This window comes from Aythya fuligula, chromosome 5, assembly GCF_009819795.1.
Source record: "Aythya fuligula isolate bAytFul2 chromosome 5, bAytFul2.pri, whole genome shotgun sequence".
Lineage (NCBI taxonomy): Eukaryota > Metazoa > Chordata > Aves > Anseriformes > Anatidae > Aythya > Aythya fuligula.
Genome location: NC_045563.1, coordinates 3,406,202 through 3,433,862, shown reverse-complemented (window position 1 = coordinate 3,433,862; position 27,661 = coordinate 3,406,202). Strand labels below are relative to the sequence as shown.

The window sequence follows — 27,661 nt, the reverse complement described above, 5'->3', positions numbered from 1 at the left end:
TACTTCGGTGTAGTTATGTGCGTAAATAACTGGATTTCCATCATTACTATGTGGAAAAAAGCGACTTAAAAAATGCAAGGTTTTTCCAAGCTTTAGGTTTAGTTTCTGTTTTGTTTTTTTTTGTGTTTTTTTTTTTTCCTGAACTAAGCACCACTCACAGGTCAGGTTTTTGCTACATGTGTGTATGTTAAAATGTATGCATGTGTTTTAAAAATTGCAGTTGATTTATATGAGTGTACTGTAAAATGTGAACATGGGGTTGCGTTCATTTTATATACAGCAAGCTGAACTTAAGTCTGAGAGAAAAATATGCAAGGATTTCTTCCACTGGCATACAGTTCTAACGACATTTCTGTTTCTTGTTCAATTTCTAGTGGAACTGGAGCACAGGATTGATTTCGAGCTCAGGGAAGGTCTTGTGGAGAGCAGATACTGGTCTGCAGTCACATCACACACTGCCTATTGGTCATCTCTGGATATTGCTCTCTTCCTTCTAACCTTCATGTACAAGCACGACCAAGACGATACCGACAAATCCAATTTAGATGCTATTTGAATTTTTGACTGGGGATGGGGAGGGATGGGAAAGGAAATTTTAAAACGAATGGCACAAAACTGATGTCTTACTGTTAAACTGCAGTATATATGGCATGGAGGTTTCAGGTTTAAGTGCATGTTTGGATTTTTTCCTGTTTCTAAAGAGCAAAAATGATTTGTATTTAAAAGCACTTTATAGTTTTAAACATTTTGCAGTGCTTAATTAGACCTGAAATTATTCCAAATTCTTGTTAACTTTGACTGTATAAAGAGCCGATACAATGTGTAGCATCACGTAAGCACAGTTGTGCAGTGTGCTTGGGTGACATACTTGTTAATGACCATAACTGCTGTTTAGTTCATTAAGGTATAAAAGATTAGTTGATTAAAAAAACTAAATTAATTTCCATTAACAAAATATATGTTCCTTACAAACCTAAAACTGCCATGTTCTGATGTTTTATGTATCAGTAAATAACAAGCGGTGGTGTCATTTTTCTAGGACTTTATTCAGCTCCACATCCTGTTGTCCACGTTACCATTGAAAGACCATTCTGACTGCTGGCTTCCGAGGGCATATTATACGTGACACATTTAGAAACTAATGCTGAAAAAGCATGAAGCAAATATTTGAAATACTGTAATTATAATTTATTATCTCTAACTGTTTCATTTTATTCCAGTGTATAAAACATTACTTTTTTACTGGTTTCTTTTGACATAATTTAAGAACCACATTTATTTTCTACAGTGTTAAGACTTTTTCTCAGAAATACATATCTTTGTACTACTATTCAAATGAATATATGGACACTGTGGCACACTTTAAGTATTTTTTCATTAAAATAAATATTTGTGGTTTCACACAAATGACATTAGTCACCTTCTTCTCAAAGGTAAGTAACTGCTTTGCTAGGCCTGTGCTTTTTAAGCTCCAAGCATTTTTTTCCAGAATATGAAGGTTTTGACCTCACATGAGCCTTGGTGTGCAGAGGATCCAGCTGTCTTTTGCCTGCCGTTATTAAATGTATATATGTGTGTGTTTGTATAAAGTTGTATGCATATGTGTGTATATGTGTATGTACAAGGAACCTATCGAGAGGAAAGAGAGCAGCATAAAATAAACTTGGTGAGGCCTGAGAACACCAGAACTTAGATTAGATTTGTATCTGCAACTAATTCAGGAGTTGTGAAGAGAGAAGTGTCGTGATGAAAGGCAATAATCTCCAAATGAAACACTAAAAGGTCGTTGCTGAGATTTTAAAAACATGCGAGGCTCTGGAGAAGAAGTGTCAGATATATGGCCTCAGAGCTGCCTCTGGCAGGGGTATTTATGATCTGTATGGCACATTGAGAGGCTGCAGAATCTAAACTAATGTTTAAAAAAAAAAATGAGGCCGTGGTGTTGGTGAATAGCTGTGTTTTCAATGTAAACAGATGTGTGAACATCAGCCCAAAACAGCAGACAGCCTCAGCCAGTGGTTAAGAGATGTGGAAACCACCCAGGCTTCCCTTTCTGAAATCCAGGAGGGAGAGGGCGGCTGTTCTCCCAAATAATACTGCTCAGGCTGTTTGTTGCCCCAGGCCATGGTGCAGCGGGGAAGGAATTAGGCCTGTGTGTTGGAGGTATGGATTTAGGAAAATTATGAAGAGATAAAAACTAAAAGGGGAGGAGAAGGTGACAGAAACAGCACTACCATAAATGCAGTGAAATAAAACTGAAGAATGGTGGGTGGGTGCTGTAAAGCACAAAGCATCAGTGTGGAACTCTGGAAAGAAACCCTTTTGGCCTCGGTGAATTGTAACTCTAGTGTCTGGCACGTTTACCTCAGTTGATGAACAATCATTAAAAATTAAAATCAACCCTTTAAGAGAAGGAAGATTGACACCTCTGCTCCAGAAAGCAGGCTTTTGTTTACATTACTGGTTTTCCAGATAAGTTGTTTAATTGACTCTTCCTAAATAGGAGAACTCAGACATAAAAGGAGAATCTCCTTTTATATTTAGAGCGTGCAAAACATTTCCAAATGTGTACAGTCTGTGCTTCAGGACTTTGAGTTGGATAATGTCACTGCTGTGCTATCCCCTTATAGCACTGCATCGATGTTAGATCTCTTTTTCAGTGCTGTAAACAAAAGGGGCTTAATTCCTGTAATTCTTGTGGTCTGTGCGAACTCTGCCGTTGTCCAGAACGTGTTTCAGATTTATGGGATAGCAGTTTCCCCCGCATCAGGACGTGCTGGTGCTTGCTCACTGCTCTCCCTATAAGGGGCGAGATCCCTGCCTGCCTGCTGTGCACCTCTGGGCAGAGCAGGGAGAAGTCCCCCAAAGTCCCCCACGAGAAGGCAGAGGAAGGACCAAGACCTGTTCATCGTGTTGCATTTTTTTCTGATTTAGTGGGTTATGATTCTGTTCCAACTCGTGACTTCATGAAGCATCTACTAATCGCTGAGCTTAATTACAAAGAGCAAGCATACCTAAAGAATAAATGGGAATCTATTCTAAAGTGCATGCAGACGCATTAAGCGTGCTGTAGGCAGGCTTTCATCTTTTTAATTCTCAAGAAAACATCTCTTATCCTCCTGCTAAGATGAAACACCGTATGGTAATTGAATTTTGAAGTTGTTAGAAAAAGGGTTGCCCCGTTCCTCTGCTGCGGTGCAACACAGATGCAAGTAGAGTCACGTCTCTGCACGCTAGAGTCTAAATTTCATGCTTAAAGCTTTCTGGTCAGATGGTCTGCAGCATAATATAGAGCTGGAATGTCCTGGCTTCCAATTACTGACTTGTTTTCATTTGCAAGAACGATGTTTAGCTTTACAAGCTGTGTTGACTGGTGCTTTTTCTTGAGAAAAGAAGATAAGGGAAACACACTGCATTGTTGTCCGTCTTCTGACAGATACTGAGCTGTTTTCTGAAAAGTGGCCTTGAGTTCTTTGTCCAAATTTGACACTTGGAGGGGATTTTTTCCTACGAGGTCATTCCTGCAGATGGTCAGCGCTTTTTTTAGTACTCGACTCCATCCCTTTCCTCCCAGCTCTCGTGGCTGTGCCCTAACTTCACATCCCCTGTATGCGCTCCCCTTCTCTTTGCTTGGCAGTGTTTTTAGTGCTGGGGCCCCTTTGTTTTATTCTCCCATTTGGCCACCTTCAGCACTAGGCTGAACTGACAGATGTGTCCCATTTTCATATTTATATCACACCTGGCTGCCGCCTCTTCCTCCTTTATGACTTTTGTTCATCCTGGTGCTCCTTTCCCCATGCCACTTCTCAGCAGAGCTGAACGTGCCCGTAGCTACATGGGTGAGAAATATTCATTAATATTTTTTTTAGTTCATTAATCCCTGTCAACTCTTTGCAGTTAAATAGTTAGTGTGTATTACTGCATCCTCTGCCTAGGGAATTTATTTCAACTTTCATTCCGTTTCCCATTTTTCTGTTGGTAGCTTGGAGCTGAGGTTTCTGCCTCCACGTTTTTCTGCTCGAGCCGGGCTGGAACCGAGCAGCAGTGGGGTCGGACAGAGCCATGTCCCTGCTCCTCACCATGCACCTGTGTGATAGTTATTTTCTGGTTTATGGGATGGACTTCAGCCTGCCATTCTTCTTATACTCCGCATTTGGTCTGCATTTAATAATTATTTTCCACAAAAGCAAACTTCCTCCTGGTGTATTTTTTCCCTCCCCCTTCCACAGTTTTTTTGTTTTGTTGTGTTTGCTGTTGTTGCTGTTATTATTACTTTTTTTTAACATATTTATTTATTTATTTATTTATTAGTGCTTCGATTTCAGGCCCTGGACTTGAAGCTTGCTTCGAGACAGTGCTTCTCTCAGCATGGCCTGTGCATCCTCAGGACCTAAAAGTGCCGTGGACCCTTTGCAACATGCTTGAAGTCCCAGGGGCAGGTATTGCTGTCTTTTGGGAGACTTCTCCAAAAACTGAGCACCAGCAGAGCCCAGATGGATGCATTGAGCTTTCAGGATGGGTGTGTGCCCTCCCTCGCTGTCACTGCCATCAGTCAGCTTCGTTTGGGGCCTGACAGCGTTTGTCCTCAAAGCACTGCCAGTAAGCAGCAGATCTGGGCTGGCCTCTCCAAAAACGGGTTCCCCAGTCTCAGTGGGATTCCCCTTTTCCCCGTGGGGCCCCCGTTTTGCTGTATAGATGTCACAGTTTCGTGCCGTTACAGAACCACTTAGGAAGGCATGCGAGGCTTCTGATGCTGACAGTGTGCTGACACAGCCTCCTCTTCCCAGGAATAAGAGGAGAATGCTAATATATGGGCAGAAATGCCTGGCTGTCAAGCTTTCGGGTCATCCTGGAGGCCAGTGCTCTCTGGGCCCTTTAGCAAGCAGTTTCCAACGCCAGCTGTTTCCACTGCACTGCCCTATCTGCCGGGCTGCAGCTGCAGTCCTTTCTTTCCAAGAAGTCCCCTGGGTCCCCAGCAAACCCCAGGATTCCCAGGAAGCATCTTGTGGGTTTGAAACCTTCAGTGATTTAACCCAGAGAGCTCTTCTTTGACGGTTCTGTGGGCATCTGCCGCAGATCTGCTCCTTAAATATGTCCTTATATATTAAGGACATATATATAAGGACATACAAGGATATTAAATATATCCTTATATATGTTATAAACCTGTTTCCTAAATAAATGCCATTTCTTTCAGCGACTCTGCCCATCCCCAGTGCCAAATCGACCCTAAGTGTGAACGTGGGAGAGGGGATGCTCCAAAGACCCCACAAGCTCCAAAGCCCCCATGTCTGATCTGTTCCTGCCGGTTTTAGGGCTCTTTCAGTTTCTCTCTGGAAGCCAGTTCCTCATCTCAGAGTAGCCCCATGCTTTCACTTTTAGGGTTTTGATGTTTTGCTATGCCCCTCGATAAAAAGGTCTTTGACTTCCAGCTTAAAACAGGCTCTTCGAGCATGTTTCTGCACCAGAAAATCTCAATTTGAGGGGCTTAACTGCTTTCTGCAGTTTATAAGAAGTCTCCTTTACCTTGGGTTTTGAATCTGTAATAGCTGTTTCGAGTAGAAATGACTGAATTTTACCAAGTGCCTTACGAATCCAGATTTCTGCTCTCTGATACATCACCAGTAACGTGGCAGACCTCCTCAAGCAGCCCGTGGGGTCCTGGCTGTGCTCTGTCCCTGCCAGCCAGCTCCAAGCCCTGCCAAAACAGAGCTGCTCTCGGGTTTGGTGACATTGGGATCCTGTTCTGAGTCCCTGTACCTGTTCTGGATGAATGCCTAGCATCGTGTTAGGTGGTAGAATAAACATCTCCAGCACATCAGCTGCCCACATGGGTGCATTTCCCACTGAGAACCCCTGAAAATGGCAAAAATCTCTGCGAGATGAAAATGAGCCCTCTGAAACATTTTATCCTTCCACCTTTTATCCCTGTGCTGGAGGACCAGACGAGGAGCACGCACGTTTCCAGCCTCAAACTGCCGGCGTCCTCTCGTGCTAACTTCCCAGAATATTAAATGCTGTGGGACCTGTCAGAAACGATTTTCACATCTGTCATTATTTTTAACTGATGCTTGCGTGTAAAAATAACCTTGAAAGTGCTTTTCGGGCGTGCTTTCAGGACGGAAATGGTCAGACCTAGCTGCAAAGGAGGACGGGTCCCTTCCAAAACAAACACTGCTCATCTCCCCGCTGCTGTCTTGCCGGAGCGCATTGAGGGAAGGAGACGGGGATTGCTTTGTGGTGGTTGTGGAAAAGAGAAGAGGGCAGAGATGCTCCCTCCGAAAACGGGTGCTGTGCTGTCACAGAATAAACCTGCCACCTCCTCGTGCTGGAGAGGGACCCGTCTGCAGCCAAAGGGGGGAGGCAGGTGGGAGAAGCAGCAGGCAGGAGCAGCAGCGATGAAATCAAGGCAGGGCTTGGCAGCAGCCTGATGCCTATCAGCCGGCACGTGCTGAACACGTCGCAGCTTGATGCTCCCAGCAGCAGGGAAGGAGCTGCCCAAGCAGGGGGCTCGGTCCCAGGGCTGGAGCAGGCAGCTTGTGGGGTCCACGGGCATCCCCAGGGACCCTAAGCATCCTCCTCAGCCCGTCCTGGTGGTTACCCAGTGCACAGCCCCATCCCAAGAGGAGCGGTGGGGCTGCCATCCTGCCCTAGCAGCACAAAAACATCTCATCCTTCACCAGAGCTGCACAAATTGGGATCCTGATGGCTAAAGCAGGGAGGGATTGCTGCGTCCCGCCAGCTTCCCACCCAACACCACGGGGCTGCTTTCGAGGGATCTCATCCCGTCCCTCCCCAAGTTGCTGGGCTGACCACAAGCTGTGCTTTTGACATCTGCACCCACGAGGGCTTGGGAAAGAAGCGCCGAGGACTGGCTGTAGGGCAGCATCCAGCTGCCCAAGGGAAAGCAAGAGTGTTGGGATGCTGCCGCGAGCGTTTTGCCAATTTTTTTTTATTTTTTTTTTTTTTTTTTTTGCTGCGTGTCGTCATCACGATGGTATCCGCAGCCTCCTTGGATTTATGATTTACGGTGATGCGTGTTCGCAGCCCTCTGGGGAATACTTCTGGGGGAAGCAGGAGCTCTGGCTGCAAGCTGTGTCTGGGTAAAGCGCTGAGGTCCTCGCGAGTTGAGTCGGCGGTGTCTGGAAAACGCATGTGAGGGTAAATGTAACGGGGGTAAATGTCCTCCGTGTGCTGTGTTCCACTTGTTTCCCCACAGTGGAAGCCGTGTTTTAAAGCAGGGCTTTAAAATGAGCCCGAAAGCGTCTGCAAAATCATTTCACTCCCTCCAAACAATTTAGGTAATGAACCTGCGAAATCGGTTCCCGCCGGCTCTCCCTGCAGATACCCCCTCCTGAACGAGATTTTCCTTTAGATTTGGATCAAACCCGAGGGTTGAGTCATGATTTTGCTTTCTGGCTCGGCCGCCGGAGCAGGGAGTGTTGTTCAGAGTCCTGGCTGTTGCCATATGCTTTTTTCATCAAGTCAAAGGGTGCAACTCTCTGTTCGCTTCCCCTCTCCACTGACTCACTCCCCAAATATGCTTCTGGTTTAGGATGCCTTGGGACTTCTTCCTGACATAAGGTTTTGCATTTTGTGCCTGGATTTGCCTCCGTGAGCCCCCAAATCCCCCAATTCTGGTGGGGACGGGGTCGAGGAAGGCAGGGGACATGCTGTGGGGTGGCAGGTTGGCCACCTGCACGTCACCTCCCGCTGTGCCTGGCAGCTCTCCTGCTTGCCCAGGAGCTCGTGGTCCCCTCTGATGTCCAGGTGAGCACTTCGCATCCCGCCTGTGGTGAATTTGGCATTTTGCCTGTTCACCTGACCCAGAAGGGAGAGCTCTGAGACATCCTCCTGCTGCCCCAGGGAGCTCTCAGTGCTGTCCCCTTCACTGCTGCCACCAAATTTCCTTGGAGAAGGTGGGTCAGGAGCATGGGGTCGTGTCCAAGCCCCAAAGCCCAGCACCCTGAGCACTGGGGAGTCCCCAGTGCTGGATGAGCAGGAGGAAACAGCTCCCCAGAAAGCGAGCATAAATCACCCAGATGATGCTTCCTGAACCTGGCCTCGCCAAAATCAGGCTTTGTAGCACCTGCAATGAATGGGATGGGGTTTCTGACAGCCAGCCATCACCACCACTTGTGTCACAGCCGTGTCCAGCAGGCCCTGCTCTGTCCAGCTTGCTGTGTGGGGCTGTGGGTGTACCACCCGTCCTCACCCCCTCCAGAGCCCAAAAATCCCAGGGGACGAGGGAGAGGCCAGGCAGAACAGCTCGCCTGCTTTCCAGCCGAGGAGCTGAGATGCCAAGAGTTAAGCGGCTGGCCCGAAGCCAGAGCGCTTGGAAACGAGCCCGTTTCTTCCTTGTATTAGCTGGGACATGACCGTGGAGCATGCCTTGCCCTGCTGGAAATGTCACCCACGTTCTCTGGAACGGCTATTCTGTAGGGAAACATCCTCCTCTCCTTTTTATTTCTCCCCCAAACCGCTCTGCCTGGCTTGAGCTCTCTGTTTGGCTTTCTGGGATGGAGCAGAGCAGCGCCCAGCCAGCCTTTGCGCTTTCCTTTGGAGCATTTCTTATTTCCTAGAGCTTCGCCTGGAAAATTAACTCGGGGCTGACCCGGGCAGGGAGCTCTCCCAGCTCCTGTGGCTCTGTGACTCTCTGCCCCCAGGCCATTTGGGCGCAGAAGGTGGCAGTCCTGTGCCAGCTGAGGCCCTGCTCCCAGGATCTCACAGGAAGGGATCCTGGGATCCCCCCATCTCCATTGAACAGGGGGCTCCGTGTCCTTGTTGGGACCCTTCTGGGGAGGACACGTCCTTTATGGCCACCCCTCCGCAGGCTGCTTTTCTGCACGGTGCTGGCGACCTGTCCCTTGAAATCCTGCCATGGCTCCTGCAAGGCGCAGCCTCCTTTCCATGGGATTTGCTGAACTTTGGGTTCTCGCTGTGATTTTCCTTTTCCTCGTTCTTTCCAGTGCTGCTATCACTGTTCTTCCTGGCCGGGCACTGCCGTCCTTCCATGTCATCATTCAGGAGGTGAGGGCAGGCAGCGGTGCTTCCCTGCAGGGAATTGATGGGAACAGTGACTGCCTGCTTAGCCAGCAGCATCCCCAGCACCCCAAATAAGTAGGAATGATGTGAGCAGACCCTGGCCACACCACAACCCTGGAGGGAGGCAAGGGGCCTCTGTGCTTGGAAAAAAAAAAAAAAAAAAGAAAAAAAATCAATCCTCTGGCAGGCAGATCTCCTGGACTCAGCCTTTAAGGAAAAAAAAATAAAATAAATTTAAAAAATGTGTCCCAGAGGAGCCGATGGAGCCCTACGTTTGTGTTATTTAAAAATGAGCAAAATAAAGGCTGCAAGGCCGGGATAAACAGCGTTGGCTTCACAGGACCTTGGTTAAAACCCCTCGGGGAGGAAAAGCACAGCAGACAGCCAAAATAGGTCTCTCCTCCTCTCCGTTTTCCATGTTTCTGTGTAGATGGGAAAACAAGAGAGGTCCTGGGAACATCTCCTTGCTGCTGCGCATCCCGGCACGCCGCTGCAGTGCTTCCATCTGGGCATGGGGCAGCACCACTGCTTCTGCTCAGCCCCTGCCTGGGTTGTGGGGCTGTTTTGGGGACCTGCCTGTCCCCGCCCGAGCACCACTGGCGATGGGGATGGAGAAGCTGAGCCAAGATTTGGGCTCTTAAATGCAGGTGGGGTTTCCCGACAGCGGCTGGTGCTTGGTGTGGAGAGCCCTGGGGAGCCAGAGGAGGGATAAAAGCTTTCCTGGGCTGTTTTGGGGCATCTCTGCGCCATGGTCCTACTTGAAACCATGACACCCATCACAGGGGAAGCCCAACCCCAGCCACTTCTCTGATGGGGACGCCTCTCACCCAGCTGTGTTTCGCTGTTCTGCTTCCCGCAGCTTTCTGAGCCACCTTCAGAGCCTGACCTGATTTTCTGGGGACTTTTTTTTTTTTTTTTTTTTCCTTTTTCCAGCACCCAGCTGGTTTCTGCCCTTTCCTGCAGTGACCACACTTGACTCTGTACCGAGATCTCAGCCTGCTGTGCGGGAGCTGCAGGTCTCACCGGGTTACAGCGTGGCACAATCTCCTTTTGGCCTCTCCATTCCCCCGGGAGCAGCAGACGCAGGACGCGGCCACCCTCCTGCCATCACCTCCCATCCCATCAGCATCACCCTGACACACCTCAGGAGTGTTCCCAGAGCAGCTCCCCATGGCACAACGAAGTCTCCAGGCCCCTGAGCATTTGTTGTAGCTCTGCTCCCTCCCAGGCTGTGTCTCTGATGTCTTGGGTGGCCCTGGAGGTGGGTTTTTAGCAGCGCCGTGCTCTCCATCCTGAGGCCACAAGGGTTTGTGCTGCCTCCTCAGCGCTGGATTCGGCACAGAGCTTTTATTTTGCAGGGCATGGTTTTGAGACTGTCTTTGGAGAGGATGAAGCTGTTGCTCTTTGGGAGCTCGGAGAGCAGCCCCAGCACCCTCCTATTTCATCAGGGAGCCACCAGGAGCATTTACTGGCCCAGAAGGGCTGGGGTTGGAGAGCACGGAGCAGTTTCCTGGGCCAACCTGGTTTCTGGCTTAGCTTTAAAAACCTCTGATGATGCTGATTTCCCCCATCCCCTGCAGTTCTTCACCTTCCTATACCCAAACAGTCTCCCCTAGGAGCTCACTCTGGGCGCTTTCCCCTCTCTTTTTGCCTCTCCATTGTGGAAACAGGAGGGACCTGAGCACTTCTTCCCCCTTTTATCCCTCCTCCCTTAGGTAAACCCTCTTTTATCTGCCCGAAGATATTATCAAATCTCTCTTTCTTTAGGGAAAACAGCCTGAATTCCTCCAACCTTTGGTCCCCCTCCCATCTCAGCACGACCACCGATGAGCCAGCAGCACAGGTCCCCCCGTGTCCCGGGTTCACAGAGCTGTGGGGTTGTGCCAGAAACCTCATGGAAACACAGCCCCAGCCCCTCCGTGGTGCCCTTGGTGAAGGAAATGGGGTTTGCCCCTGGATCTCCTCTCCCCTGCAGAGCTCCTGGTGCTTCAGATGCTCTGCCCGGAGCTGAAGTTCATCCCGCCCGGCTGATTCAATAACGCCCACCTTATTAAACCTCTCCGATCGGCTCTGTCTCTATTTTTCCAGCACTAACTGCATTACCACCCCGCTCGCTGCTGACCTTTCTGGCGAGGACCGAAGCCAGCAAGCACGAAGCCAGCCGGCTGCCTCGGCATCATCCATCCATCCCCGGAGCTCGCTGCGGCCACACCGGGCACCTGGGGTGGCCAGGAGGCGAGTGAAAGGTCCCCACACTACCCCCCTTTAAAAATTGTTTTTCTATTCAATTCCCTGCTAAAGGAAGCAGTTTGGGGTTACTGTTATCCCAATCTAGCCCCTGTGTTATTTTCTACTGTTATTTCTCTTGTTCCAAACCCTTCCAGCCTCAGTTTTCCTCTCTGTAAAATGGGAGAAATTCCTGCGGCTTCCTTGCCTGCAGCGTTTGTGCCCAGATTTACCCAGGGATCGCCGGCACCCCGTGCCCGGGGAGGCTCTACCCAACCACCCCAAACCCACCGGCATGTGCTTGGTTAAAAACCAGCCAGAAAAGCAGTTTGGGGGACTTTGGGGTGCCCAAGTGAGGCAGTCGCTTGGGATGATGCTGGCTTGCTCCTCCTGCACCCAGAGCATGGGTTTCGGGGGCAAATTGGGGTGATTCCTGCAGGGGAGAGCCGCACAATTGCTCTGCCAGCCGACTGCTCCGCGGCACAAACGCCCCGGTGCCCCCACGGCGCCTGTGTCTTTGCTCACGTGCCCGTTATCAGCCCCGATTTCGCAGCTCGGTGACGTGGGTGCTGATAAAAGCACTCGGTCGGGAGCTTTTTTGTTCTCCAAGGAGCAAGGGCGGCCAAACCCCGTCGGATCCGTCCTCGGCGCCCTCCTTCCTCCGCCAGCCTTCGCAGCCGGCCTTGCAGAGCTTCCCGGGCAGGGGTGGGATTTATGGGGAGGGTGTGATTTATGGGCCGGGTGGGATTTATGGGCCTGCTGCTCCGCTTCTTTGGCCTTTGGGGTTTTGCAGCGCTGGGGAACTCCCTGCTCCCTGCGCCGCTGCGGCACGGCTGGCTCCGAGTCCTTAATTCCTGAGGCTTTGAATGATTCGGGGCTCGGGTGATGGATGTTTGCTCTCAGCATCAGCAGGGGGGCTGGGTTTCCCTATCCACCCACCCCAGGCTGCTGTTGTTCCCCCAGGTGATGGGAAAGGAAGCGTAAAACCATCTCCAGAGCATCCTTTTGGGGTTGCAGAGTGGGGACTGGGACTCTGGCACAAGGCAGGCTGGAGCTGCAGCCAGCACCGAGCATCCCGGTACCGGCCAGAGGAGATGGGTGGCCCAGGCTGCGGTTTCTGCAATGGGAAAATCATCCCCGTGAATCCCCATCCTCGCATCCCTGGAGCACCACCAGGGCAGCCACTTCCCAGATTTGCGGTCCTGGGTCACGATTTGGGGATTTTCGCAATGCCACGGGGTCAAACCGTGCCCTGGGAAACTCCTCCCAAAATTTGCACAGGGTTGGGGGAATTCGAGCGAAGTAAAACCCAGGATGGGGCAGGAGATGGGGCTACTATTGCTGGGTTTTGCCCCTGGCTCCCTGCCTGTCTCCCATCGATTCCCACCCGCTCCGGAGCGCATCCACCCAGGTGGGAACGGTCGGGCACATCTCAGGGATGCCCCAGCTGTGGATCCCCAAACACGGAGTAAGGGGAAAGGGCTTGGCCTCGCTGCTCCCTGCACCCACGGAGGGAAAACCCACGGGCAGGGAGCCAGCCTCCCCGGACCGTTGGGGAGGGGAGAGCCGGGGCCGCAGAGATAAGGGGAAGCGCCGGGGCAGGGCGCACACGGTGCCACCGGCTGCACATAGCCGGGATGGGGCCGGGCAGGGTGTGGGGTGGCTTTTCCCGTAGCCCCGCTTCCCGTCACAGCAGCTGCCCTGAAAGCCCCCAACAGCAGCTGGGAATAATCGGTGGTGTTATTCGGGGATTTTTTTTCCCCCGCTGCGTCCCAGTAAATCAATTCCAAGCCGGCGCTTCCCACTCCGAGCTTTCCACTCCCCGGGCAGCCCTGTGGAGGATGGTGTGGGAGCCATCGGGTGAATTATTTGTGATTTTTCATTTGTTCTTGACCAGCAGCGGGGATCAGATGCTGGGTGTTTCTTCTGGCACCCCGGAGCCCCTTGCGTGACATTTGGGTTTGCTCGCAGCCTCGGCTCCCCCAGATAAATCCAGCCTCCCAGCCAGAACTTTGTCCTCGTAAAGCCCGATGAATAGGAGGCCTTAAGGAGGTGGAGAAAAGCCAGAACGGGAGTGACAAAGGCTCCAAAAATCTGATGGACAATAGAAAGTGGTTTAATGTGTTATATATCAGGGGAGAGGAGCGGGGGGGAGATGTTTGAACATTTGGGCTGGAGTCACCCCTTCTCTTGGGAAGTGCGAAGCAGTACGGCAGTGAAGCACCCCGTGAAGTCACTTTTAGCCAAAATCTCTACAACCTGATGGATTTCTGGGTCTTCCTCATCAAAACACAGGATCTTCCACAAGGAGTTTCTAGCAAAAGGAGTGACACCGACCACCCGCAAGGTTGCAGCACCTTGCGGAGCATCCAGAGGGTAACAGCGGCTGAAATTTGGTGCAAACGGGCAGGGAAAGGTACAGGTGCTGGAAAAGTCGCAAAATTTGGCAATGGCCAGGTGGAAAACCTTTGTCTAGCGGCCCAGCTGGTGTAGGAGCCCCTAATAAAGAGGTGAGGGCTGGGGTCTGAGCCCGGCCAAGGCAGAGGCAGATCCGTGGTGAGAGCGGGGTCCTGGGCACGGTGGTTGTGAGACTGAGGAGCTGGGGTCATTTATCAGCCCTGGGATGAATTAGCTTTGGGGAGAATTTTCCAGGATTTACCCAAATTCTCCATCATGTGGATCCAAGCCAACAGCTCCCTCTGGCTAAGGCAGATGTCCAGGGGTTGCTCCGGGACCTTTCAGGGACACCCAGCGTCCGAGGACCCTGATTTGGGGCACAATGCCTCCTTTCTGGGAATCTTACGCTGTGGGGGCCGCTCCTGGCAGCTGGAACATCGGAAGGACACGGCCGTGTGATAGAGAAAGCCCAGAAAAAAAAAAAAAAAAAAAAAGAGGGATTAATGTCAACAGGAAGCTACAGCCTGACACGGGTCGGCGAAGGAGAGCCCGGGGGGTTGTTTGTTGTGCGGAGCTGATTGTGGAGGACGAGGCTGGGAAGCAAAAACCTCCCAGCCTGGGGCTTCGGCAGCTTGGGCGTCTCCAGTCCCTGGAAAGAAAGAGAAGATTGAGTGGATGATGAGCCCTGCAGTGGGTTTTTGGTCCTGTGGTGTGGGTGTAACGGGCTCGGGGGCACGGCGTGATGCGAGGCACGCGCGGCACGGCGAGGAGCCGCAGTTTGGTAGCTGCAGGGTGATGAACCCTGGGCTCGGCTTATCAAGGGAGAAGGTGGCTCTGGCTCGGCGTCTCTTATCAGAGAGTAGCTATCTCTTGCAAGCCAGGATTTATTCCAGCCTCAGGGGGATGTTTTGTAACCTTTGGGCACGAAGCACCACGCCGGATGGCTGTGACAGCCTCAGCTCTTGCTCCCTGGCTTCGTCCCATGTGTCCTTGGCCACAAGGAGCTCTTGCTGTCTGTAGGGATGCCCACCGTGGCACCAGGATCCTTTCCCCAAAAATCCTGGCTGCATTTCCCTTGGGAGGAGAAGTAGCTCGTCCTGAAAACACCAGGACCTGAGCCTGCAGACCTGCCCGCCCCTCCTGGCCCTCGCTCTCCAGGAAGAGATGCGATGCTGCCCCGTGTATTTGGCCCTGGGCACCACATCCTCCTTCCCCAAGGAGGAGAAGAACTCCTGGGGATTTTTCTGACTTCTTTCATTCAGGATCAAACAATTTGGGGCTGAGCTGATGAGCCTGGTGGAAGGCTGTGGGTGAGCAAAGCAGCGGGATTGCACCAGTGGAGTTGCGTTCTCAGGGACATCAGGAAATATTGCTGGGAGCAAGCCATGGGGATGCTTAATTGTCTTTGCAAGGTCACCAGGGGGAATTATTACAGTCTGGAAAGCCTGAACCTCCACTCTCAAGTGCTTCTTCCACTCTTTTAAACTCAAAACTTGTCCATCCTTTTAGTGCGGGGATGCTGACTAACCCTGTGCATGCAGCAGGCGGTCGCACCTCTGCTCCGTTCCTACAAGGCGAAGCCGTGGCACAACTCCGTTACCCGGCACGTATTTTTTCCAGAAAAAAGAGAAAAGCCGTCACACAGACGTTTCCGAAATGTCACAGTCGGGGAAGAATGAATGTGGCCGGGAATAAACAAGGAAGCGGAGTTACCAGCACGTTTCCTCTGCCAGGAGCGTGACCTTCCCTCTGCTCGGAAATGGTCATTTGTGAAAAAGCGAACCCTGGCTGCATCCTGAGGGCGCTGGGAGGAGATGGAGACACGCGGGGAAAACCACACGGATGTTTGGACATCTCTCACCGGCTATTACGCACTGCCAGAGGCGCAAGGGCACGGGGAGCGATTTGTGCTGCTGCCCAGCCCTGCTTGCCCGTGGGCCCGTGGCTTGCTCTTGCCTGGGATTTTATTTCTCACCCTTCCAAGCCTGGCTCCACGTCCCCAGCTCTAAGAGAAGGCGCTGAGTAAGGGCACAGCGGGCTCACAAGCACAACATGGCACGGAGCGGCACCAACGGGGGCACAGAGCCTGTGCTGGAGCCCAAAAAGCGCCAGGGAAAAGCAGTTTTCTGAATTTCTCCTCTCTGGGGTTTTCTTTTTAAACTTTGCCCCTGTTCAGGAAGAAGCTAAGGATGGGGAGTATGGGGACCTGGGGAAGCTTTTGGGGTGATGGGGCCGAGTGCCTTGTGCCTGGCCGCGCTGTGCCACGGGAGGAAATGGATTTGTCTTCACACTTGGCTTCGGGGAATTTCTCTGCTCCCGTGCCTGGATCCTGCTGCTTTTCCTGCTCCCAACACCCTGCCAAGGCACCTGAACGCACAGGGCGCATTTCGGTCACCCTGGAGAAAGCCAGTCTGACCGGCTCACACACAACCCCAAAGCACCAAGGTGTTAAAGCGAGCCGGCTGCGACAATCGCGCACAGTTAATTAAAATAATCAGTTAAAAAAAAAAAAAAAAAAAGGCAAAACAAGCCTCGTAAAGGCAGGGAAGGAGCGGCTCATCTCCACCACCAGCATCTCCGAGCTGCCCTGCTGTTGAGTCATTTCACGGGAACAGCATCCCGCTTTCGGGGAGCGGGGGCAGAAGGGGCAGCGGGCTGGGAGCCGCGCGCGGGCAGGTCTGGTGGGCATCATCCCTGCCCCGGCGGAGCAACCGCACGCTGCGGCACCTTATTTGGCTATTGCTGCTGCTCGTAGGGAGCACACAGCTCCTGCAAACAGTGGGAAGAGCCCCGGGATGCTTGGCTGCCTCTGACGCAAGAGCCCGGCGGCTGCATTTTTGACCTTGCTTCGCGGCTCGGCCGAGCATTGGAGACGAGGCCGCCCGCCTCCGCGCACACCCCCGCCGCGGGTGGGAAGGGGAGCCCCGGGGACGGCGTCCCCCCTGCCACCGAGGCTGGGGAAAGAAAGTCCGGGAAGGGTTTTTGGGGGCAGGAGGAACCGGTGCAGTCAGCTGGACTGGAACAATGCGGCTTCACCGGGGGCGTGTTGCATTGCATCAGCTAGGGAGCTCGGCCAAAACGCTGGAGCGGAGAGTAACCCTTTCTATTTATTGCCCTATTGTTTGACAGGGGAATAGCACCGAGATACGAGCTGTACTGTTACGGGATGGCTTTGCCCTGCCTTCCCAGGCTGTCCCCAACACAGACTTCCAGGCTCAGGGGGAAGAAATAGGGTTATGTTGGCAGGGACTGAGGCTCCAGGAGGATTTTGGGGGTAGGCCACTGTTACCTAATTCCCCTCCAGCAGCATCGGCCACGTTAGCCTAAATCCTCCATGGTCTTTGTGTGCGAAACCCGGCTCAGGGAAGCCTTTATTAATACTTATAGGAAAGTGGAGGAGCAGCCCTTGATAAATACCTCCAAGAAAACAGCAAAAGGGGAAAGCTGGGGAGCCCCCATCGTCAAAACCGTGACCTTTTAGTGCCCACCACCACGACAAAGCCCTGGCTGCCGTTCATGACGTGGGACGTGGTAGCGGCACACGTGGAAATTGAGGGCAGAGACCACTGCGAGGGGCTGGGGTCAGCGGGACGGGGCTGCCCAGTGCCCACCGTGGGTCACATCCTGCCCACCGTGGGCCTCGCATCGCCGCTCCTCCCGCACGCCACCTTCTCAGGAAGCCCAGCTGCCGTGGCGGGACGTATGTATCACTGGGTGGAGAGCCACAGGAAGCGGATAATCACTTTTTTTTTCTGTGTTCGTGCTGGTTCAGGCTCTCCTTTACCCACAGCTCCCATCCCCGAGGCTCATAGACGCCGAGGATGGAGGGAGGCAGCATGGTGGCGGGCACGGCGCGGTCTGAAGGCGGCGATGCCCAGGTACGGCTCAGCACGGGGTGAGGCGTTTCGGGGCTGGCTGGCTGTGCTGCGGGGCTGGGGGCTTAGAAAAGTGGGGATATCCTGGTGGTGAGGGGGTGTGTGCTTGGAGGGGCGTGCTGAGCATCCGTGCTGAGCCGTGCCATGCTGTGTTGTGCCATGTTGTGCCATGCTGTGCCATGTAGTGCCATGTTGTGCCATGTAGTGCCATGTAGTGCCATGCTGTGCCATTAAGTGACATGCTGTGCCATGTTGTGCCATGTTGTGCCATGCTGTGCCACGCTGTGCCACGTTGTGCCATGCTGTGCCATGCCGTGCCATGCTGTGCCACGCTGTGCCACATTGTGCCATGCTGTGCCATGTAGTGCCATGTTGTGCCATGCCGTGCCATGCTGTGCCACGTTTTGCCATGCCGTGCCGTGCCGTGCAGAGCCGTGCCATGCCGTGCCGAGCCGTGCCGTGCCCTGCCATGCCGTGCCGTGCCGATCCGAGCCGATCCGAGCCGTGCCGAGTCCCGGATGTTGGAGCGGGGCCCCCCTTGCGCTCCGTTGCGCTCCGTCCTTCGCTTCCATAAAAGGCCAAGGGGCCCGGCAGCGCGGGGCGCGTTTTTCCTTTAATTATTATCCCCCTCCAACTCCTCCTCCTCCTCCTCCTCCTCCTCCTCCTCCTCCTGCTGCCCGCCCCTTCTCCCGTGCGGCCCCGCAGGCAGCGGCTCGGTGTCCCCCCCCCTCCCCTTTCCCCATCCCCTCCGTGCGCCCCCCCTGCAGCTCCCTCCCAGCCGCTCCGAGCCGAGCCGAGCGGAGCTGAGCGGGGCTGGCTGGCGGCGCAGGAGGCCGTGGCCATGGCGCTGGACGGGATCCGCATGCCAGACGGCTGCTACGCGGATGGGACGTGGGAGCTGAGCGTCCATGTCACCGACCTGGGCCGCGATGTCACCCTGCGGGTCACCGGCGAGATCCACATCGGCGGCGTCATGCTGCGCCTCGTCGAGAAGCTGGGTGAGTCCTTCCCCCGGCACCCAGCACCCTGCCCCGGCACCCAGCACCCTGCCCCGGCACCCAGCACCCTGCCCCAGCTCCCAGGACTTTGCCACAGTGCTGTGCTTTAGCACCCAGCACCCTGCTTGCATCCAGCACCCAGCACCCTGTCTATGCCCAGCACCCCATGGCCAGCACCCCAGCGCCCTGCCCCAGCTCCCAGGGCTGTGCTTAAGCACCCAGCACCCAGTGTCCAGCACCCAGCACCCTGCCCATGTCCAGCACCCCGTGTCCAGCACCCTGCCTGTGTCTGGCAGCCAGCACCCGACACCCTGCCTGTGTCCAGCACCCTATGCCCAGCACCCCAGCACCCTGCCCCAGCTCCCAGGACTCTGCCACAGTGCTGTGCTTTAGCACCCAGCCCCCAGCACCCTGCCCATGTCCAGCACCCAGCACCCTGTCTGTATCCAGCACCCCATGTCCAGCACCCTGCCTGTGTCTGGCACCCAGCACCCGACACCCTGTCTATGTCCAGGGCCCCAGCACCCTGTCCTAGCTCCCAGGGCTCTGCCACAGTGCTGTGCTTCAGCACCCAGTGCCCAGCACCCTGCTTGCATCTGGCACCCCACACCCTGTGTCCAGCACCCAGCCTATATCCAGCCCCCAGCACCCCATGTCTAGCACCCAGCCTATTTCCAGCACCCATCCTGCACCTAGCACCCAGCATCTAGCCTGTATCCAGTGCCCAGCACCCTGCCCATATCCAGCACCCTGCCTATGTCCAGCACCCCATACGCTGCCCACACCTAGCATCCTGCCCCAGCACCCTGTCCCAGCCTCTGCTGAAGCACCCAGCACCCAGTACCGTGTCCCAGCACCCCATCCCAGCCCTCCAAGCACCCCGGGGTGCCCCTCTCCCCAGACACCCCTCTGAGCACCACCCTGGGGCCCCGAGGGGTACCCGGCAGCACCCACGCTTTGCCCCGTTCCACCCCGGGGCCGCTGCTTCGAGCTGCTCTGCAAAGGGGACTTTGCGTGGGGCCGGGAGACATCGTCATTTATGGGTGGGTTTTGTGCGAGTGCGCCTTCTCCGGCTGACAGAAAGGATTTAATTCGAAAAGCCAGCATGGGGCGGAACGGGGCAGCGCGTTTGCACGGTCAGCACTGGAAAAGTTGGCCCTGCTCCACGCGCGGTGCCGCTTTGGGCGAGGAAAGCGCCTTTGAGCTGATTTGGGGCAGCCTGGCTTTTGGGGCCAACAAGAGGGGGGCCGGGAGCCCCGCGGTGTCCGGTGGCCTTGAGCTCGCACCTGGACAAAGAGCCTGTTTGTCTGGGGCATGTGAAAACCAGCATCTGAAGGCGGTGGGGCCAGCTGGCTGTGAGCTTTTGTGTGCTCTCCGTGGGCGCCTTCGCGGCCCGGCGTCCCCAAAAGCCACTTGGTGCTGGCCCCAGCCCTCGCTCCGGGGACAGCCTCGTAGCGGCTCCTCTTTGTATCGGCTCCTTACGGCTTGCCTGTGTTTACCCAGCAGTGTTGTTCGGGCTGATTACTGTAATTGCTCAAATAAAATATTAATTTCGAGTTTGCCGGCGCATGCCTGTGGCTGTGGGAGTAGCAGCGCTGTCAGCTGCTGGTCCTGCAGGTCCTGCTTCCATGCGAAGCGTGGCTTTAAAAACACCATCTTACACCCTGCTCGGCCTCCCGATTTATCAATTATTGGGAGCTAAAGGAAGCAAGAGACATAAATGTGCTGGTTTCAAAAGGAAGCAAACCTTCGCATCAAAGGGTCTCGTGCGCGAGACAGCCTTGACTCAGAAAACTCATTTATTTTTGTTGTTTTTACACTGGAGCTGCAGAAAGATCCGCCAAAGCTGGGCCAAGTGCCGGGGCAAGCACACAAAAAAAAAGAGAAAAATGTCATGGGCTTTCTAGAAATGATAAAAACGGGCCCCCGGATGGATAAGTGCTGCCCCCCTGGGCCCTGCTGCTCGTGGCTGACGTCGTGCCGCGGGGACGCCTGGCGCGCAGGGGCTCGGCGCGTGCAGGGGGACGAAGCCCAGCGAGGGCTTAAATTAGCTCCTGACGCAAGGCGTCCCCCCGCGAAGAGCTCGCCAGGCTCCTCTCCTCCCGTTAAATTAGGCATTGTATTATGGGGAAGGAATGCTGGCCCTCGGCCCCGTGCGGGAGCTGTGCGTTCGGCGGTCGCGGTGCGCGGGGCCCACGGACCCTCAGGCTGCCCCTTCCCTCTCCCCTCGCCTTCCCCGTGTGTGGTCACCTCCTTTCCATCTTGTTTCCCTCCTCATAATTTGTATTTCTCTGCTCTGAAGCCAGCCACTTGATTGGGGTCGTTCCTGGGGAGCAGGATGGATGCTGTCCCCTCGCCCTCCTGCACCCTTTCGCCTCCAGATGCGTTCATCCTGCATCTTCTCCATGTCAGACCCCTCTCCCTGCACATTCAACCCATCCCTCCCTCCCTGTTGCTGCTCCTTAATTTTTTTAACAGCTCCCAGCATTAAAAAATTGTTTTCCAAAGGTTGTATTTTTCACCCTGTGAGTTCTAGGGACACTTCCTAAAAGCGATGTTTCCCGCAGCTCTGGGATCCCCCTGGCAGATGGATGGGGGATCGGTGCCATGGGCATGGCTTTGCCTGCTCCATCCTTTGGGATGAGGCTCCTGGGGGCTCCCTGCTGCTTGTGGGGCAGGGCAAGGTGATTTGGGGGAGTTTTGCTGAAATTTAGGGCATCGCTGGGGATCGTGAGCAGACTGGCCCTGCTGTAGGGTGCTGGCAGAGGTGTAGGGTGGTGGCTTTAAGCGTCGGGTATCAGTGACTCCTGTGCATTCAGCCCTTGCGAGCACAGAGCCTGCAATTTGGGGAGTTTACAATTAAAACCCAGCCCTAATGCAGATTGGAAAAACCCCAAGCAGCAGGCAGGGATCTGGTTACTCAAGTGAATTGCAGTGACCTGCTTGCTCCCTGTTATTTATCACCCTGCCGGATTAAGCCACTTGGTTAATTGAGATGTCCCATGTGTTTGGCACAGCCGACCTCTGAAAAATAGGCAAAAAATGCTGAGGTTTCAAGAGCAGTAGGATTTAATTGGTCACCTATAAAGGTATGGGGTAAAATCCCAGTTACAGTGTAGGGAACGTGCTATTAATCCTGTCCATGCCATTGTAAAGTGCAGCGCATCCCAAGCTGGGCCGGATTATTATTATGGTCATTATTATTATTATTATCATCATGATTGTTATTATTATAGATTTATACTTAATAAGGTTTTAAGAGCTGGCTTCACCGCAGAGTTTTCCAGTTTTGCAGAAGGCATTTGGTGAAGTTTGGAGTACGCAGCAACCTGTTTCGCCTTGCTTCCAAATCGCAAGCAAGGCTCCGTGCTGGAAACCCGTGGTGCTCACCCAGGGGTTTTTAGGAATCCTGCCACTATTGACTTACAAACAAAAAAACGCGGCTTAAAATCACTGCGAGCGGAGGAAGGAAGGAAGTGAGCAGAGGTTATTGTTGTTGTCAACTCCAGGCTGTTTTAAACATACCCGACTAAAAACTTGCTTTTTTTTTTTTTTTTTTTTTTTTGGAGCGGGCCTGGGAGGAGCTTTCGGTGGGTGCTGCGGGAGTAAAAGACGAGCTGAAGGAAACGAGGAGGAGGAAAAACAAAGTCTGGCAGATGAATGGGTGAAGACAGGTGACCTAAATCTGCACTGATGGGATGCCAAAGCCTGGGGACGAAGCTGCCCAGCGCCGTCAGGACCTGCAGAGGGGACCGCTGGGGACCCCTTGGCTCAATGTGGGCATGGGACCCGTGGCAGAGTGAGCCCCTGCCCTAACAGAGCACTTAGCAGTGATGGCAACCTCCAAGTCTGTGGGTTTTTTTGGCAATGTGGGGCTCTGGTGATGGCCTGGGGGTCTGTGCCAGGCTCTCTGCCCCCTCTGCTGTCCTGTTCCCCAGGTGTGTCGCCACGGAGGGCTGGCTCTCACCTGAACACAGGGGCTGGGGAGCTGGCACATGCAAATTTTGTGTGTTTTTTTGCTGTTGGCGTAGCACACGCAGCTCTTTCTTCCGCTGCTTTCAGCCTGCAGATGTGTCTGGGATTCATCAGGAGCCCGGGGGCTCTGTTCCCAATCGAATGGGCTCTGCCCGAGTGATCTCGCCAATGACTTCAGCCCCGCTCGGTAGGAAGAGTGAATGAAAAATCCTAGTGCTCGCCACGTAAGGGCTCTTCCTTAATGGAACCCTTACGGGGCCATGAATAAAACACCAAGGAAGTGCAACATCATCGATTCCGAGTTCTGTGCCTGAGGTTTTGCAGCGCTTACAAATGCGCCGAGCCCTGGTGAGACTGGCTGTGGAGATCGTTTGCCTCGAAACGGGCTCTCTGAAACTGCTCGAGGCTGTGTAAAAAAAATTACAGAGTGCCTGCACTGTGCTGTTCTGCAGACACGAGGCAGGGTGAGCCTGTGGGGCCGTCCTGCAGGTGCCTCGCTCTTTTTGCCTTGCAATCCTCCAAGGAGCTGTAGGCAAGGGCTATAGGTGGGCACGTTCATCCCGCTGCTAAGGGAGGTGAGAGGAGTGGTTGGAGGCCAATGAGAAAAAAGGAAAGGGTTTTATCGTAGGCACACTTTGCCAAAATCCTGATCTAAACATCCGTGCCTGGTGCCTGCAGCATGGCCGGGGCGTTTCTCAGCCGTGCCACGAGGATGACAGCTGAGCATCTTCATCCGCGAGGGCTGCGGATGCTCGTCTGGCCGTCAGCTGTCGGTCGAGGCGAGGAGGAAGTTCTGCTTCCAAAGCAGTGCTCAAATCATCCCTCTCTTGCTTTTCAAGTGCGTGGTGTTTGCAGAGGGCTGTGAGTCCTGGTCAGCGTGCCGGGAGGCTTGCGAGGAGGTGGTGGTGGTGGTGGTGGTGGTGACCACCAAGGGCAGCTCGTGCTGGGCAGGGGGTGCTCCTCGAGTGCCCAGCACCAGCCACCTTCTGGAAAATGTCATCCTGCGCTTCTCAGCAGCTGGGAGGGGACGTGGTGGGATGCTGGCACAGAGCTGCTCCAGCAACAGGCAGCAACAGGGATGCTCCCGCTCCAGCAGCATCTTCAGGGAGACCTCTGGAGCTGCTGGCTCTGCTTTTCCATATCTCTACATGATTAATATCTTCTCTATTGACCTATGCTGAATCCTCCTCCCTTGGGTAACACATTTTTCCTGGCGTGCAAGTGCGATGTGCAGGCAGCCCGTTAATCAGAGGCCATGCGCGTTGCTCCGCGCGGGGCAGGCTTCCTTGCTTTGCATCCAGCGTCTGACTCCAGGAAGCTTCTACGTAGGCACACAACAAAATCGCAGGATCGTGGCTCAAATAATGTCCTCTTTGTTAGCACGAGCGGAATATTCATCGGCGCTGCCAGCGAGCAGAGGAATTCGGGGCGGGGGTAGGTAAAAGCCGCACGCAGCTCCGAGCCGCCGTCACGGCGATTAGCATTTCTCCCCCGAGTGGCGATGGCTCTTGGGGAGCCAAAACCAAAACAAAATCTATTTTTGCAGTAATTTCCTCTCCCGTGTGTTTGTTCTTTGTCCAAATAGCGGCGCGGAAAAGCAAGCAAGGAGCCCGCGTGGAGAAGCAGCCGTCCTCCACCTGGGGCCGCGGCGGAAAATTCCCGCGGCTCCCCGCGGGCTCGCGCCGTGCCGGGGATGCCGGGGGGGCTTTTCCCCTTCCAGACCCCCAGCTCGGGCTGGGAAGAGCCCAGCCTTGTGATACGGAGCCCGGTCGGAGGGGAAGCGGCGGCGGCGTTCCTGCGGTGCCAGGGTTTGTCCGACCACAGACAGGAAATTGTTGGGTTCGCCGCTCAGACCCAGCCCAAATCAGCCGCTTCCTCTCCGCACTTTGTCAGGTTTCGCTTTGACGTAACGCGGGGGGAAGCTGGCGAGGGGAGCTGCTCGACACGCTGACGTCGGATGGAGCTGGAATGAGAGCACTGGCACATTCGCACACTTCCCTTTTAGTTGTGTGTTTTCATTGTTTTGGTTTGTTTGTTTTTTTTTTGTTTTTTTTTTTCTTGTCTTCGAAGCGTGCGCCCTGGCAAAGCAGGGCCTCGTGTGGGGCCAGACGAAGAGCAAGGAATGATGCTGGAGTGGAGGAACGGGCCAGTTTTTAGGGGATGGTGCCTGGCAGAAAGGATTATGGCTGGTGCCTGAAGCCCCAGCACAAAAAGGGTGGGGATCCGTGCCCCAAAATGCAGCCGTGCCATCCAGCACCCCTGCAAGAGCAGCTTTCCGCAGCAGAGCACGTGCCAAAATGCACGTGGGGATTCACAGCATAAGCTGCGACCACGGCGGCTTCTAACCCTTGTTCTCTGGGTATGGGAGGGGAGAAAAGGTGTGCGGGCAGCGACATGAACTTCTGGGTGCGGGGAGTGTTTGCCAAGTTGGGAAAGAGCAGAGGGAGTGTTTGCGCTGCAAACTTCGGCCGTTTCAACATCGCCGATTGCACAGCCGCTGCACGCCCGTGGTTTGTGTCTTCGGGGGATTTATTTTTTGGTGGTGGCTTTTCTTACAGATGAGGCAAAGGAGGGAGATTTACAGCGCTCACCGAGCTCTTGGCACAACGAGTTTATCCCAGGTCCAAGCCTGGACGTGCTTTGGGGGAAAAAGTCTCGTTCTGCTCAGATGCCCGCTCCTGCCGCCTGGGAAGGAGATGCATTTCTTGCTCTCCTTCTGAGATGTGGCCGATGGCTTAGAAGGGGCAAAAGAACAAAACCTCAGCTGGCAGGACTCAGCTCTGAGCATTCTTGCTGGCTTTCAGGGTTTTTATTTGTTACAACTTGGAAAAACACCGAGATCCCCAAATTCCTGCTTGATGGGGAAATGAGGAACGTGAGCCACATTGCAGTAACTTCATTTTTTTGGCCAGGCTTGGTTCCTGCACATGACTCTGGTTTGGGTTAACCAGCCTGGAGCGTCCATGGGGGAGAGCTGCTGGGAAAGGGGAAGAAAGTGCTCAGCAAGCCAGAGGAAAGCTTTTCCAACTTCTTCTTTGTTCCAGGGAACCGTGCAGCTCAGCTTCTCATGCATTCGCCCCGTTTGCAGCAGGTCCGAGTGCAGGTGGCACCTCGTGGCCCTTCAAATATTAACCCGTGCCTGGGAGCAGTGCGCTGCTGAAAACGACTTCTCTCCAGATTCAGCTGGCTCCAGCGCCCCGCAGCCCTCCAGTTCCCTGGAAAATAGGGCTGAAAGCAGGCAGCGGGTCCAGAGCGATATTAGGAGGGCTGCAGGCGCACGAGCAGTTGCATAAACCTTCATTTTTTACAACCTTGGATGGCTTTTAGCTTGCAAAACAGCCAGACGGCAACCTGAACTTCGTCTTGCCAATTATTACATTTCCAATCTCCGACCAGCCAATTATCCGGGCTGTCTCGCTGGTTGGGTTCTTTTATTTCCCCCTCCTCCCTGCAGATAGATATATGTGCTTTTGGAAGCCGTAATCGCCGGAGCTCCAAATTCAATTAGAAAGTCTGCTCTCTCCAAAATCGCCTGGGAAGAGCGATGTCGCCGTCTCGCCGAGCTGCCCGTCCTCGCTGGTAACACGCAGAGCTTTGCTGAGAGCAGCCAGGCCCCAGGGCAAGCGACTTGGTGGCTTTTGTGCCTTCCAAGTGGCTCACCCAGTGGCCAGCAGGAGCCACGAGCTCAGGAGCTGCGAGCCCTTTAGAAGGCTGCAGCGTGGAAATAAAAAGAAGCGTAACCTTTCCCATGGATTAGATTATCCGTAATATTTCTGCAGACGTTATTGCACGTATTTCTGCAGAAGTTCTTGTGAGTAATGGCACGGTGACTCCTGCAGAAATAAATAATAATCATAATAAATAAACGTGGGTTTTTTCCAGTGCTTTGCCGTGCGCTGTGGCTGTTGCACAGCTCGCTTTGCAGGGGGTGAAGCTGTTATCGCCCAAAAACCGGCGCTCAGCATCGTAGCGGGGCTGAGCCTTCAAAAACGGCGTAGGGAATTGAGGCTGCCTGCTCAGCCCGCCTTTATCTGCCCCGTGCAAGGTCCCCTGGCTCGGGTAGCAAGCACGGTATCATTCCTGCCTTTCTGGCAGGAATTGCACCTCGGGGGCTGAGTCAGGATTGCACACCGCTGGCATCGTCGCCCCCCCGGGCGCTTGTCCCTTTGTGTCCCCGCAGGGCTCCCTGATGAAGTGGTTTTCTTTCCTTCCTTCCTCTGTCGCTCTGTTTCCGTGCCATGCTTCCTATTTCATGCTGGGTGAATCATGTAAACCCTAATCGAGTTTGCTTCCATCTCTCGTGGTGCCGTCCGCCGCGGCGAAAGCCGCCCCTGATGGCGTGCTTGGCGAGGGGGGTGCCACAGAGGGGAGAGCACTCTGCTAAATCCGGGTGTGAAGACCCTCTTTAAAAATATTTAAAAGTAAAAATCCGTCCTTGCTTTCCTGAATTTCCTTCCTTGAGAAAAATGAGCAATCCGAACTGCTGCTGGTGTAGGGGATTTAAGAGAGCCTGCAGGACGCATGTGTGCCTGGTGCGGGGTACCTGGGAGTGATGGGGTCACGCTGAGCTTTCCTGGGGGGCTTCCTGGTGTTCCCCCTGGGTTAGCACTGCTGCTAAACTCGGGGCAGCAAGTTCAGACTGGGCTGGGTACGGCTGCCCAGAGCAGGTGAGAGAAACCCCCAGACCTCCTGCCGCAGCAAACGCTGAGAAATAAAACCGATTTTATTTTACGTGTCCCTAGGCATAATAAATTTATGCATAAAAAAAACACAATGGAGGTGTTCGCCTCAGGGGCAGGTGCCATATGCTCGGCTCGGAGCTTATGGGGCCGCCAGCCCGTGCTTTATACCTTCTGTGGGATGGCCCCAAATGCTGCAGGGGTGTGGAGGGTGTCGCCGCTGCAGGTGAGCAGCGAGGGAGATCGCTGCCGCCGGGGCTGGAGGAGAAGGGATCCGGGCGCTTGCAGTGCAAGTGCCGTGGCATCTTAATGAATTAAATTTCCAAGTGCTAGCTGAGTAATCCTATTACCGCTGAAAAGAGCTTCCTTCCTAGAGTTTACTTTAGAGCAGAGGCAACTTTCACGCTCGCCGGCAGTCGTCCCGCTGGCCGGGGCTGTGCACAGTCACCTTGGGGTGCTGCTGGGG

General features: G+C 54.0%; 2 protein-coding genes across 7 annotated transcripts in view; both read left to right on the top strand.

Annotated features, from left to right (window-relative positions):
- The window catches only part of DDHD1 (DDHD domain containing 1), a 65,859-nt gene extending 64,179 nt beyond the window's left edge, over positions 1–1,680 (top strand). For all 3 annotated transcript variants that reach the window (XM_032188302.1, XM_032188303.1, XM_032188301.1), the window contains one exon: positions 375–1,680. In XM_032188302.1, coding sequence (XP_032044193.1) covers positions 375–556 — 182 coding nt within the window. In that variant the 3' untranslated portion in view covers positions 557–1,680. The remainder of the gene's footprint in view (positions 1–374) is intronic.
- A 16,638-nt stretch (positions 1,681–18,318) lies between these two features.
- FERMT2 (fermitin family member 2) overlaps positions 18,319–27,661 on the top strand; it is a 44,552-nt gene continuing 35,209 nt past the window's right edge. For 3 of the 4 annotated variants that reach the window (XM_032188417.1, XM_032188416.1, XM_032188414.1), the window contains exon 1: positions 18,323–18,541. In XM_032188417.1, coding sequence (XP_032044308.1) covers positions 18,385–18,541 — 157 coding nt within the window. In that variant the 5' untranslated portion in view covers positions 18,323–18,384. Of the gene's footprint in view, positions 18,542–27,661 lie in introns of all 4 variants that reach the window. The other variant, XM_032188418.1, reaches the window with a different exon arrangement.